Source organism: Callionymus lyra, chromosome 15 (assembly GCF_982586985.1).
Source record: "Callionymus lyra chromosome 15, fCalLyr1.hap1.1, whole genome shotgun sequence".
NCBI classification, from domain to species: domain Eukaryota; kingdom Metazoa; phylum Chordata; class Actinopteri; order Syngnathiformes; family Callionymidae; genus Callionymus; species Callionymus lyra.
The window spans coordinates 20012058-20026969 of record NC_141832.1 but is presented as its reverse complement, the minus strand read 5'-3'; the positions used below and the strand labels follow the sequence as shown (position 1 = coordinate 20026969).

Sequence of the window (14912 nt, the reverse complement as noted above, 5' to 3'; positions counted from 1 at the left end):
CATGCTTGTTCTTTGGTCTAAACAGCTGTCTGTCAGCACCCATAGCGAATCAGAATGCTTAAAATAAGCCCCGCCCTTTATGAAAGGAAGGTCGGAAAAAGTATCATCACAATATTTATTTTTTATTAATTATTATTATTATTATAAGTATAATTAATAATTTTATTTTGAAATTTATATTTCAACGTATCGTTTTTAAAATTAATTTTGAAAGAAAAAAACTGAAATATCTATATAATAATAATAATAACAATAAGTGAATAATCGTCCTTACAGCGCGTACTGGTAGTTGAATAAATTATAAACAGAGTCCTTAAAAAAAAAGGTATTTGATAATGATTAACTTTCACTGGCAGTAACCTGGTTAGTTAACTAAAGCGAATGTTAAACGTTTGAAATGTCCTCACTGACTTTCCGTATATTGTGAACAGGTGACTTCAGGTAAATTTTACTCCCGGAAAAGAAGAGACTCGATCACAGGTAAGTATCTCAAAGCTTTTTTAGTCTAAGGAAAATTGTTGGTTTAATTTTAAAGTTGTCATCTGGTTTGTGTCGTTGTCTACTGTTTCAAACACAAATATGAACTTTGACCCTTAAGAACATCATGAGTTACATCTATATAGCAGTTGTTCAAGTTTATAACGGTCTTTATGTAAAAAAATATACATACTTCTATTATTATTATTATTTTGATGACATCGTTGTTTATCTGTATGTAACATGTGCACGATTATGACATGGACTCTAAAAGTCACATTACTATTGAGTATTAAATATGAATTATAAACGCTAGAAATGTAGGTCAAACCTCAAATCTCATTGGTTTTAATGGGTTTCATCCGTGAAATGAAAATTAAAATGTGTTGGTTATAAACTTTTAATTTGAACTATTTGCCCCAATAAAGTGATCATCGTGTCCTGTATATGTTCCAGAGCCTGATCATGGGGCAACAGAACGTGAAGCAGGAGTTCGAGGATCACTTCAATGATGTGATCTCAAGGTTTGAGTCGAAGCAGTTCTTCCAGTCGGACTGGGACATCGCTTCCTGTGCAGTTTTCTTCATCTTCATCGGTGAGTGGAGGAGAACAATGACAGGAAAGATTCCCTATCATTTAGTAGAAATGTTAAAAAACATATGCAGTGAAAACTAAAATATGTAGACACTTAATTTAAGCTAAATATAATGAAACTCAGAATAGATGTTAGTAGTAAATTCTGTGTGTTTGTAGGTATGATTCTGCTGTTGGTGATTCTCGTACTAATCCGATGTTGTTGCTGCTGCTGTGATGATGTTGATAAGGTAGTCACTCGCACGCACACACACACACACACACACACACACACACACACACACACACACACACACACACACACACACACACACACACACACACACACACACACACACACACACACACACACACACACACACACACACACACACACACACACATCGTTGTTTAATGTTTCCTCTTTTTACTTGAAGCATCTATTCAAATATGCACACAGTTATTAAACAACACAAATTTACACATGGATGTTATTTAACCTTTTAGATTCCAATTAATATGCTTTGTTTTCATATTTTACTTTTTTTTACTTTTCTTTGTGCTTCACTAAGTTAAGAAGTTGTGATTTATGAAGACATTTAAAATGGGCACAAAGTCTTGGTGACACACCTTTTTAAATCAGAGTGTGTTTCCTGGTTTGCAACAGGGTAAAGCACAGCTTGAGAAGCCAAACAATAATTGATCAATTTTTCTCGAGTCATGAAACTGAAACAGAAATTAAAAATTAAAGTTCTCAGTTGATAAATAAATACATATTTTAAAACGAAGAATCGCCTTCTCAATACAATTCCTGATACCAGTTGTATACAATTTTCACCTTGTTTTTTTTAAAATTTACTAAGTAATTACACATTTTTACAAGTGAATTCTAGAGAAATAAGGATACTGAATTTGCTTTATTTGCATTTTATTCCCCTGCTAAATAATAAAAGATACAAACCTATTAACCTATAATCACTTACTATGTTTTTTTGAAGATGGGTAGACAGGTTTGTTGAAAATAAATAAAGTTAAAACATTTATTTAGATGAATCAAAACTAAATTACTGGGTCTTCTTGAGGTTTAAAATGATCAACTCCACCACTTGCTAACTTGTCTCTGATGACTGATGAAGTTATTCCTCTACAGCCTCGTCACCACAAGGTCGGGATCGATAACTTTGCCATGGAGCCCTGATGGTTCCGATGATCCGACTGAAGGCGCTGGTGCCAGAGTGAATCTGTGATTTTTGTCGTTTTCTTCTTCATAAATTATTCTATGATTTAAAAAAAAAAAATGAAAAAAGAAATCTGTATAGCTTTTGATCTACTTTCTTTAATTATTGTTTATTTTGATACAAAATATTAGTAAATGTTTAATGAAAAGGATGATTTTAGTATTTGTTGATGACTTGTTTGTTGTCTGAAGGCTTCAATTCAGGTTGTAAAACATTAAACTTGTCTATCTATTCCAATGTTTTTGTTTTATTTCTTATGTAAGTCGTTAATCAACTATCGCCCTATCAACCTCAATGCAGATAATGTGGTGATCAGGATTTCTGATTGGACAACTAGACTGCAAGGCATTATGGGAGCTTTATATTGATATTGATATCATTGATTTGATTTTTTTTTTGCATTTGATTTTTTTTTAAATTATTTAATTCAATAATTCTTTACTGAAAGGTTAAATGTTTATAAACATTGTTTTTTATAATTTATTTATTGAAATGTTTTTTTAAAATAACTTTATAAAACATTTTTAACATATTTTATATGAATCTTAATCCAATAACTCAAAAATAAAAATGTTTACCCTTTTAAATGTAAAAATGTTGATATGATAGTGGTACCAGACTATCAAAACAGAACAGAACAGAGCTACTTCATCGAACGTTAAGCAGATCATGTTGCACTATTATACCAAAATTTAAATATTTAATTTAAAATGATACAATTAAAGAATAATAATTATTAAAACTATTAATAAAATAATGAATGGTTTATTAAGCAAACAAATGTTGAACATGTAGAAGAAAATACAGAAACAAGGTTCGGATCCTCCTGTAATGTTTTTAAAACAAAAAGAAAGATTTTCACACGGGTACCTTTGAGACATCAGTTAAATCTTTAATATAAAACAGTAACATATAGAACATGAGGCCACAACAAAGATGCAATCTGGTTGACGTACAGGACGTTTCTCTATCAGTGAATGCATTTGTCCCTCCTTTTTTCCCTTTCTATTGTTTTTTTTTTTTCCGTTTTCTTTTTTTAAAAAGCCCCCGTCCTACATGTGGACTATGAAACAGCTGGCTAGCAAACACAAGTGTACACAGCGGGAGCTACAGCACTTCCCATATGTAGAGATTAAGCAGAGCTGGAGACAACATGCAGCGATGCCGAGCCGCAGATACGAGACATGATCGACCTCTTGAGTTCCTTCTTCATCTTTCCTTGACGTGGGTATGAAAGGAAGGGTCCTATTTGACCAGCAGGGGGAGACACAGTTGTTGACAGCTGATGGCAGCAAGTTATCGTGACATAAACGTGTAATTGTCCTGAACATGCAGTATTAATGTCAGCGGGGTAGAAAAAGGTCGAGGAGTATTAACAAGTTTCCTGTCAACGTCTTCATGCAGCCCTGTCCCATGTTGTCATGGTGACACGATTGACAGTTCCAGCAGATGTTGTTTTGGCAGATGTGAACGTAGTCCCACCCCACTGCTGACCCGCTTTTAAAGTGACACTGATTCAAATTTTGGTGTGAGTTGAAATAGACTTTGGCATTAAAAAATATATTGACGTTATTTCAGAATAGTTTTTTTAGTTGTAGATCCAGTCTTTGGTAGGTTCAGCAGATCCTCCTCTCCGTCCCACGCTGTCCTTCACACGTGAGGACGGACGTCTGTCCCGTCATCCGTCCGGCCCACTGGGAACACAAACAACAGATCCAGATTACAAAACGCTGCAGTTTTTTTCAGTAAGTAAGTAAGTAAATAATTTATATTTATATAGCGCTTTTCCAGACCAGGGTCACAAAGCGCTTAAACAATCAAAACAATATTCAATAAAGTATATACTTTAAATGGCAAGATAATACTGAGAACAAGACACGAGTTCAAGAAAATCAGGGAAAAGTCTGAACAAATAAAAACGTCTTCAGATGTTTCTTGAAGGATCAGTAGATCATCAAACACAGAGGGAGAGGAAGATCGTTCCAAAGCTTAGGAGCAACAGCCTGGAAGGATTTCTCTCCTCTGGTCCAGAAGAGTGTTCAGGAACCATCAGTAGATTCTGATCCACAGACCTCAGAGCCCGAGCTGGGGTGTAAGGCTGGATCAGATCACTGATGTAAGGAGGAGCCTAACCATGAATAGATCTGAAAGTAAGAACCAGAATTTAAAAAATGATCCTGAAAGAAACTGGAAGCCAGTGAAGAGTTTTAAGGACCGGAGAAATGTGAGTTCTTCTACTAGAGCGGGTCAGAATTCTCGCTGCAGAGTTCTGAACCAACTGCAGGCGAGACAGCTCCTTCTTGTTAAGACATGAAAACAAACTGTTACAATAGTCCAGACGAGAAGAAACAAACGCATGGATTACAAGCTCCAGATCATGTTCCGACAACATTTTCCTAAGTTTAGAGATTTTTATCAGTTGAAGGAAACAGTTTCTGTTCAGTTTTCTGCAGTGTCGAACAAGAGACATGTCTTTATCAAATACAACACCCAGGTTTCTCAGGCTCAGTTTGACAGACTGATCTAAGTCACCCAAGTACTGACTCAACCCTGGAACCTCATCATCAGGAGCAATCACCAGAGTTTCAGTTTTGTCCACATTTAGCTGTAAAGTGTTTTCAGACTTGTTTGATTTCTAGCAAACAATTGACGAAGCTCTTATCAATGTTATTTAGCCTTTCAAGTGAGGCTAGCCAGGCTAATGCTAACTTGTAAGTGAAGAGCAGGCGACGTCTTTGAAAACAAACACCAGTATTTCACACTCAAAGTGACAGTTTAAACAAAGACTTTGATCATGTTTTTAAATGATTATTATCCCTTGATTATTTTGATATGTTTCTTGAGTTGTAGTTATTGTAAATTTGATACAATTGTATTGATTTATTCATCCACATGTTTAACATCTTACTTTAACAATATATTATTACATAAATGTTGAATTATCTACTCTACATGTCAAAACCATTTTCGTTGGTTTGGTTTCCTAACCCTCTGCAATAGTTCTAGCCTCGTGGCTCTTGGAATAAAAGATACAACTGCGCACCTGTATCATCAGAGGCGAGACAGGAAGCTCCCTGCACGAGCTCTTTGGCCTCGACGGCCAACTGGAAGGCAGGATCAGGGAGAGGAGACAGAGGTTCGGGGCTGTCTGTGGGTGGAGATGACCAGTGACACCTGGACACACAGACACTGTTAATAATGCCTAAAGTCACATTGATCAAGTTCCTCAGCTCTCACCCGGCTTCTCCGCCAAACAAGCTCGGTGTTGTCAACACTTTGTGGACGTTCTGCAGAAACACAAGAGTCAGTAACACTCACTAAAAATCTGGATTAGACGTCATTACGGACAGAAGTAGAAGAAACTTTGCTGTATGTTTAGAATAGCAAGCAGAGGGTGGTGTGTATTAGGAGAGGTTTGTCAGTGGAATATCTTTCAGCAGGAAATGAGCAACTGTAACCCAGCTGTAAATATTATATGATATATATATATGTAAAAGAATTTGTTTATAACTTGTTACATATCAGTGTTTATTTGTCTGCCTGATCACATGTTTACTATAACAATATACAGTAAGTAAGTAATTTTTTTTGATATAGCGCTTTTCCAGACCAGGGTCACAAAGCGCTTAAACAATCAAAACAATATTCAATAAAATACTTTAAAGATCAATTAAAACTGAGAACAACACAGGAGTTCCAGAAAATCAAGGAAAAGCCTGAACAAATAAAAACGTCTTAAGATGTTTCTTAAAGGAGTCAGTAGACTATTGACTACAAAGGAAAGAAGATTACTCAGTTAATACATTACATATTATTTATTGTCACTTGTAAACAAACACGTCTAACTTTCGTTTCAATAGTTGTAACTCAGGTTATTTTGTCCCATTTTCCAAATGAAATTGCTAAACAATGGCTTATCTAGACAATTATTTTTACTCAATGTAAAGTTAGAACCTTCTAATTATCATGACACAATATATATGATGATCACTGAAAATTACTTTTAAATCTACATAAGAAAATGTTTCATCGTCATTACAATTCAACAGGGTGTGATATATTTCTGGCCACTAGAGGGAGACCTGCATCTGTAAAGAATTTCCGTGAATAAGCTCTGACCTGCTGTTAGGATTTATCAGCTTTTCTTAAATATGGCTAATATTCAGGATTTTTGTGTTAAACCAGTCGTCATGGGGAAAGATGCGAGAATCCCGCGAAATTATTAATCTGCTTTAGAAAACAGAAATGATTCTCTGAGATGGGTGAGAAGTTCACTGGATTCTAATTATATTCAGAGTGATGCTAGTTAAATATTTTAATTATTCATTTATTCAATTTGTATTAGGTTCACCTCAAGAAACTTGTTTTGTTGGAAAAAATAACCCAGTGTCCTTTCAACGTGATTTTAAATGATTAAATAAGCATAATGTTTTGGACTCTTATTCAATTCTGATTCAACAATAACAAGATCACTTAAGGAAATAAAACATTATTTAGTAGATGTAACGACGAAGACAGATTTGTAGCCTTCAGTTAGAATACATGTGGGAGCTACCTGAGCGAAGCCCAGCAGTTTCTTATTGGACATTTCCAAGTGTCTCCTGCTCAGCTCCGATTTCTTCAGCTGGCAGTCCACTGCTGTCAGCCTCTTGTTGAGCTCCTGCACATCATTCTGGTGAAGACACAACAATAACACAATGTCACACACTGTCATATTCAGGATTTTCCACAATGTTTTATTTTTATTTTTTATATAATTATATTAATTGTTGTCGTTTGTTGTTTTTTGTCGTTGGAATTTTTCTAGTATATATATATTTTTTTTACAAATGCCAAACATATTTCATGCCCGTAAACATTTTTTATTTATGTTTGTATGTATTTTGTGCAATTCATGGACAGCAATGAAAGCGTCTTTTTCAATCTGATGATTGTACGAGATTTTTGTCACTTCCTGTTCTGACGACGATTCGTGATTGACTGATGCGTGGTTATGTTTGTTGCTTCTCATCTTTTATTTCGTCATCGTGATAAAATCATTTCATTTCCTGATAGAAAAATATGAACCACAGAAGACATTTTATTATTAAAATTCAAACATTTTGAATGGCTGAACTATGGTCCATTACACTATAATGATTTAATCAGTGGCGATATTCACAATTTTAACCTATTTTACATTTACATGCCTCACTGATGTCTTTATGCTATAGTCTCACATGGGTGGTAAAGTATGTTACAGTTTCTTACACTAAAACAGAGGATTTACAACATAATAATTACACACTGCAATACACCCTTCTGACACAAGGGGAGCCAGAAACGTTATACTAAACACCATACATAGGGCCTTTAAAGACCATTATGTTTGTTCATTTGAAAAAAAAAACATATAGAAATAACATTGGAACCTCAAAATATTAAACAGACCAGAAGTCTATTAATACATAATTATATTTGAGTAAAGAAATATCAAGATTAAGTTAATCCTTCTAGAACAGTGTTTTGAAATATGTTAGAAATGTGTTTAAACAGTACGTAAATTATAAAAGACGATGGAATATTGTCCTCATATTGAGAGTGTTTCCACCACATGGATTCAGCACCTGAACCACAGGTAGAAAGAACCAAAGATCAAGTCGGTGCTCCAGCAGCTGAAAATACAGGCAGAGTACGGTTCAGTCAGCAGGTTTGCTGGAAAAGTATGCGAGCTGACGGCTTCCTGTGATATGTGGGAACAAAAGCAGGCAGAAGAGCGACTGCTGCAGTCTCCACAGAGTCAGAGGGAGGGTCGACGGGTTTTCAGAGGCTCTATATTTTCTTTTGAACTTCACACATAATCATCATTGCGCTCCATTGTTAGCTCCGGGCTACAAACATAAAGCTTCTCTGTGGCTGATGAGGGCAAACAAGCGCTGTGATTGTTTTCATCTGCAGGATCATGGTTTAGTAATTCATCTCAAATGCTGAGGAGATGATCTCTATTCCTCACAGACATTTGAAGAACGCGCCACTATTAGCACCTCATCAAGCGCTTAAGCAGGAACGATATTCTTCAAGATTGCACCGATTGAAGTCACAAACCCTCGTCTAAAGCAGGGGAAATTGTGTTCATGGAGTCCTGAGGTCATTTAGGCTTTCTATTAAAGCAGGAGGAGGATTTCTCTGTCAACTGCCACTTGAAGTAGGAAAGCTGCTTATTATGATATTGTTGCAATTGGCTGCATCCCTTTGAGGAGATTACATCTGCGCTCTCTACTTTGAACTGCTATTGATCTCTCAGCCGGGCTCGGGAAATTTTAAGGAATTCCGGACGGAGCTCTTAACCAGTTGAAAAAATAATTCGATTTCGACTTGGAAACGCCGTGAAAGATAATATTTTGCGGAGTGGTCTTAATTGACCGACAAGTACTCGTTTAAAAAAGTAGTAAAAAGTACTGCTCAAAATATCGCAGGTCCCCAATCTTTTATGCACAAGTTTAAAGTTGGCATTATATGGGGTTATATGGGTTTGGGGACCACTGATGTGAAGTACTGGAAGACTTCTAGAACTCACCAGGGTGATAAAATGAGAAACTGACTTAAACTTGTTCTTGAATGTACAAATATTAAATTAGAAATGGCAAAGCCAAGACATTGTAGTTACACTGTTGAAATAAACAAAAGCAAATATTTTCAACAACACGTATGTTTTGCTGCTTTAAGATCCATAGTAGCTTGTATGCTAAAGTTAGCATGTTGGCTGCTAACAGAACATGTCATTTGAAGATATACGTTTAAAACCCAATGTGTGCTTCTGCTCTGAATTAGTTGAACTCACTTTGATGAACCTGAACATTGATGGTTTTGACTTTAACACATTTATTTCCTGTTTTCCAGAAGTGTTAAACACTTTATAGAGTTTACTTCTTGGGTCTGGCGATTTACAAATAACTATTACTTACTTACTTACTTATCCAAACTCGCTATAGCAATGTGGAATCTTGGTAAATCATGTGCAACCTGTGGTTCTCCCACCTGTTCTAGTTTGAAAATGGCTTTGCCTTTTTATCATTGACCTATTATAAGCACAATTCCCCACATCTGATTTACAGTTTCTTCATCATGATGTCATTTAAAACACCTTTCTTAAAGGCTGGACACATCTGCTGACTTTTAAGAAATTTGCAGATTGTCTTTAAACGTAAAAGCTCTTACTTTTGTCGCGTCCAGCCCTCGTGTTTGTCTTTTACTGGCGAGCTGGCTTTTCAGGTCACAGATCTCAGCTTCCAGCAGCTGGATGACCTCCTCATAGTCCTGCTCAGCGCCGCTGGCTTGCCTCTGGCCCACCTCAGCCTCGGCTGCCTGCAGGCGCCCCTTCAAACGGGTGTTCTCCTCCACAGTCAGGCACGCTTTCTGTCGCGAGAAATTGCACCTTCAACTCACTGTCGAACCGAAGAAGAAGATTAAAAAAATAGGACGTGAGTGTCCAACCTCCGAGGTCTTCTGCAGCTCCTCCTCAAGGTTCTTTTTGCTGTGTTCCATGTCTTTCAGCATCACCTGCAAACAGAGAAATGCAATTTCACCTCAAACCAACACTCAAAGCTCAATGAAACGATTAGTAACTCACAGCAAAGGTGGGAAATCAACTAAAAGCCGAGCCTATAAAATTAATAGATCACAAATAAGGACTATATTTGCGATTAGAAGAAGCTTTTTATCAACCTACAGATGCTTAAGTTGATAATATTGCTACACAACCTTAGCAACACAAATCTTTATCAGGTACTTTCTCTTTGCTTCTCTTGCTTCACCTTGAGTTGCTTCATCTGCATCTGCAGTTGCTTCACTTCTGTCTGAAACTGTTCCATCTCCTCACTGCTGTAGCTGCATTCTGATTCATAAGTCTACTCAAGAGCAAACACACACACAACACAGAAGCCAAGTTTAGTGGGGACAAGACACTCGTTGGACTGGCGCAACCGTGTTGGAGTCGCAGGAACTCACGGGCGAGTGGAAGGCCGACGTGTCCATCAGGCTGGCGGCTTCGTGGTAGGAGAACATGAAGGGACCAGCCCCGAAGCCCAGCTCATCCAGGTTGTCTTGGAAAACATTCCGAGTCGCCTCGACGAAGTCTGGGGGCCACAAACCAAAAATGATAAGTAAGATCTAACCACTAGATATACAGCAACATTTAAAACTGGACACTTTTGCTAAAATAAAACAAGCATCAATTACTAAATCTGGAATTAAATGAGTTTGTGCTTCATCAATCCATCCATGCATGACGCTAAAATGAAGAGGGTGAAGGTTAAATTTTGGTTATTTGGTCAAATCTTTTATTTAAAAACAAAATCTAATTATGGATCATGTATGTCCAGGGAGGGGAATTAAAGTTAATTAGGGGTCAAATTACATTAAGTTACAAGACTGTCAAAAGAAAGTGAAAAAGCTGTAAAATTAAGATTTTTTTGTTTTGTTTAATAAAATGAAACTTTGTGGTGTAGATAGACAGGTGGGTCGGGAGGGTGTTTGTTGTTTTTTTTAGATTTCGTTTCGAGTTTCTTTGTTTATTCTTTGCATAAATTATTTGAAAAAAGCAATAACATATAGTTTAAAAATATATATAGATTCAAGCATTTTTTATCAACTATGAAATATAGTCATATAGCTACTAACTTATAAGATTAGCTCAATTTACAATTTAAATTATCAATAAAAGTAGATAACCTGTGGCCTTCAGATGTCTCTCATAATAAAAATAAAAATATAAAAACAAAAAGGAGTGAAGTTTATGTTTCTTTGGGATGGTGAATCTTCTCGAAGCTCACTGAAGGAACGATGTTGCTTTTCCACAGGTTTCTACAGGTGCTTTGTGTTTAATCCAAATGAAAACGATAGGATTTTGTGAAAGAAGAAGAGAAAACATTGTCAACAAACCTCCAGTAACTTTTAAAATAGAAGTTCTTAATAATTAAAACATTTATTAAAGAACGCTGTCAGTGACTCTACAAAGGAGTTTGACAAAGTGTGGAGCTACATTTGTGAATCATAATTCATGCAACACCACCGACACAGTAACTGTAACACAAACCCAAGTTGATAACTTGACAGCAATTTATCATCTCACCTGCGTGTGATGCAGGAGATTGTAAGCGTGTGACTACTTAAGAACTCTCACCTCCATATGCCACCGTGCCTTGTGAATCTGTGTTGAGACTCTGTTTGAGTTTCTTTTTTTTCTCTTCAGTGACTTCCAAACCAAGGAAAGAGAACGCCTGTGAGGACAGAGACGGATCCATACATTATTCATGTCACGCAGAGACTGAAACACCCCAGATATGCAAATGAGTCAAGGGATTTTTGGTGACACGACAACGATTGGAATAGTTAACTTATTAATCGCACTGAAGTGTAAACAATTAGATCTATTACTTTTTCATCAGCTGTAGACAAATGAACTTTTGACATTAATTATTATATTTATATTTATTTATATTTATTCATGATTTGTTTTATTTGGAACAATCATGACTGATGAAGCTATTATTCTACCAATGATAAACATAATATGTTTGTCTTGAAGTCAAGCCTGGAGAGTCTGTGAGTGTCATGTGACCACCAAACAATCAGTAGGTCAGAGACAAGTACTAAGAACTTTTTTAACTTACCAGGAAGATAATGAGGCCCTTCCCTCATTTTGTTAACAAATACAGATGCTGTATGTCACAACTTTACATCATAGAATCGACAACATTGCAGAAACGACATTTTTTACTCTTACTTATTGTTGTTTTAATAACAACAACTATCAGAATCAGAACACAAACACATCACAACAATTGACAACATAATGTTTAACCATTTATTCTAATATATTGCGGCTTATAATATTTATCAAACAAAGAGAAGATAATAAAATATATAACAATTATGTTAAATAAGTACAATAAAGGTTGTTGTTACACTTTCAAAATCATCCACAATCTCGTCCTCGAGTTTATGTAAGGCGACCTTGAGTGCCAAGAAAGGCGCCTCGAAATAAAATGTATTATTATTATTACTATTGCTTAAGAGTCATCAGAATTTAGCAGACCTTTGTCCAAATTGTACAACAAAAAAATTAACATTTGTACAAGCTCGGAGCATTAAATCAACAATTAAATTGTGCACATGTTTTAGTGTTATCATCATAATTAATACTAGTTATTTTTCTTTGACTACCGTTTCATTTCATTATGGGAGATGATGTGTAAGAGTTTAATACACAACCCGAAATATCATTTTTTTTTCCTATTCTAATGTGATTAAATGGTTGCTGATATATGTGTATAATTAAGCATTTTTCATCCTCTATTCTACCCAGTTCCATTAGAACACTGCTGGCTGAAATTGTCAGAAGATCTTTGTTTTAAATGTAGTTAGTGCTGAGCTGAACAGGTTTAAAGACAAAACAAAACAACAGAAAAGGGTCAACAAAAATATATAGAGCTAGCAGATAAAAATGGGACAAGGACAAAATGACTCCAGTTGCAACAGCTTGTGTTTTTGTTTGTTTGTCTTTTATAAACTCATTATATACGAAAACAAAACATCTCTTCAAAGTATATTGAAGAAGGTAGCTTTGGAATTCATTCTTACTAACAAAATGGTTAACTGGTTACACATGTTTTTTCCTGCAAACAATATGACTCACCAGGTCCAACTTGTCTAACTTCAGTCGTATGTGTGGGTCCAGTGTAATCTTGGGTTTCGTTCCTGTAGGTGATCGCTGATTGGTCGTGCCTGTAAAGAAGGGTAGAACAAACATTTACTAATATGCCACTTTACATTGGAATAAAAAACGAATTTGAAATCAAACTTGCTCATTTTAAATGTAAACATAAGACCATATATATTTCAGACTAAAACTAAAATGATAATTTGAAACATGTCATATTTGCAATTTTAATTAATGATCCAAATTTTTCGTTGTAATTGAAATCAACAGCTTTTTTTGAACAGGGGTTTGATTGTCACAAAGATAATAGTATTTACTTTAGCTGTGACATTCAGCTCTTGGTACACCCAGTGTCAAACTGCTTTAAGTTAGTCAGAGAGCATTCTAAACTGGATCAGTCCAAACCCAGAAATACGAATCTAAAGTATAGATAAATCCGTCAGTAGATTAAATGCAGATACAGTACTGTGCACAGGGGAATCAAGTAAAAAGACATTAATTTCAGGACCTATATAAGCTCCTGTATTATGGTATTTAATAAAGTATTTTTAAATTACATTGTCGCGGGCAAGACAAATGAATGGATTTGATGCAGGAATATAGTCGGTGCCTGCTGCCCACCATAGACTTCAATGGCCATCCAGGTCATAGGAAGAGAGAAGGACTGAAATATTGAGGGACAGATGGTGGCAGATTTGGCTAAAAGGATGGAGACGGCTGTGGCGTCTTATTTACAGAAGAGACACGGACATGGTGACATACTGGAGGGATGAGCACACAAGTAGATTAAATCATGTGCAGAGGGAAATCTTAAAGCAATAGGTGACCGAGGGTGTTACCAGGCAGCATGTGCCAGTGATCTGTATAATGACGTTTGTGACTAAAGCGAGAAAGACGGTGGAAAAAGAAGCTCAAGATTAAACAGTGTCAGCTGAGGCAGAAGAAGTGCTGTTCATACTTCAGGAAGAAGTTAACTCTGAATGGACCGGAACAAAAAAAATAAGGAAAAAGAGACGAGTTTACACCCTCGATGTGAAAATGTGTAGTTGAAGACCGGTGAAGAGGTGAAGTCATGTCAGTGAGCAAGGCTATGGATTCAAGCCAACAAAGAGTACAACGATGTTTATCCCTGAGGACGGAGTTCCTCATGAGGAAACGTGGTACTGTGTGAGTCATGGGCTTCAGAGAGAGGTATCTGAAGGGCGGTGAAGGTCACGGATGAGAATTGTGGGACAAAAAAACACATATTTTTCTATCCTATCTTGAGGAAGTTTAATGTGTGGATAGCATGGCATTTTCCATATAAAAAGCTTTGATATTGTTCACGACAAAACCTCAACTAAAACCTTGAAATAAAGAGATTGTAGTCGACCAGCAACAAGGTTGATCTGTGAACAGGTACTACCTGAATAAAGAGTGATGGAATAAAACATAACAGAGTGGTTTAGTGAACTCTTTCTTAGCAGGGGTGACTGTTATTGATATTGGCATGGGACTCATTTGTATATGTTTTGATTCTGGTTTGAGAATATGCAATAAATGTCGGCTCCAAATATTACTTTTGTGTTTGTGACTGTGTTTCTCAACTGTTATCTTCACAAGTTGTTTTTGTAAATCCTAAAATAGCTTGTAGCGCTTCATAGTGCAACATCAGCTGAAGTTTTTGTGTCAATATTTCCATCAGTTACCAGACTCTTCTTTATTGCTATTGGGATGAACATCTTAGAATGATGAGGTTTTCTGATTTTATAGTGATTTGGTGTGTGAGTAAGGATGGGTTCTGAGAAAATGGATGTATATACGATTGTAACAAACAACAAACAAAATCATAAGGACAACTAATACCTTTAAAAAACACTTGACAAAACTATAGACTATGCAACTGCATAAAACGCAGGGAAGCTTAAAGTCAGAGGTTAATGTGA

At 36.0% G+C, this 14912-nt stretch overlaps 2 protein-coding genes across 3 annotated transcripts in view; one reads left to right on the top strand and one right to left on the bottom strand.

Annotated features, from left to right (window-relative positions):
• The first annotated feature begins 311 nt into the window (after positions 1–311).
• smim22 (small integral membrane protein 22) lies at positions 312–2520 on the top strand. Its single transcript, XM_087809410.1, has 4 exons — positions 312–480; positions 934–1072; positions 1231–1301; positions 2201–2520. Exons 2-4 carry the CDS (start codon positions 943–945, stop codon positions 2246–2248), a joined length of 249 nt encoding a protein of 82 aa, XP_087665536.1. The 5' UTR covers positions 312–480; positions 934–942; the 3' UTR covers positions 2249–2520.
• A 639-nt stretch (positions 2521–3159) lies between these two features.
• Positions 3160–14912, bottom strand: part of LOC148065243 (syntaxin-binding protein 4) — a 36475-nt gene continuing 24722 nt past the window's right edge. For both annotated transcript variants that reach the window (XM_087809955.1, XM_087809956.1), the window contains exons 12-21: positions 12964–13052; positions 11449–11545; positions 10275–10402; positions 10082–10174; positions 9762–9827; positions 9486–9683; positions 6844–6960; positions 5526–5575; positions 5332–5462; positions 3160–3982 (exon numbers count right to left, since the gene is read on the bottom strand). In XM_087809955.1, the coding sequence (XP_087666081.1) occupies positions 3939–3982; positions 5332–5462; positions 5526–5575; positions 6844–6960; positions 9486–9683; positions 9762–9827; positions 10082–10174; positions 10275–10402; positions 11449–11545; positions 12964–13052 (1013 nt within the window). In that variant the 3' untranslated portion in view covers positions 3160–3938. The remainder of the gene's footprint in view (positions 3983–5331; positions 5463–5525; positions 5576–6843; positions 6961–9485; positions 9684–9761; positions 9828–10081; positions 10175–10274; positions 10403–11448; positions 11546–12963; positions 13053–14912) is intronic.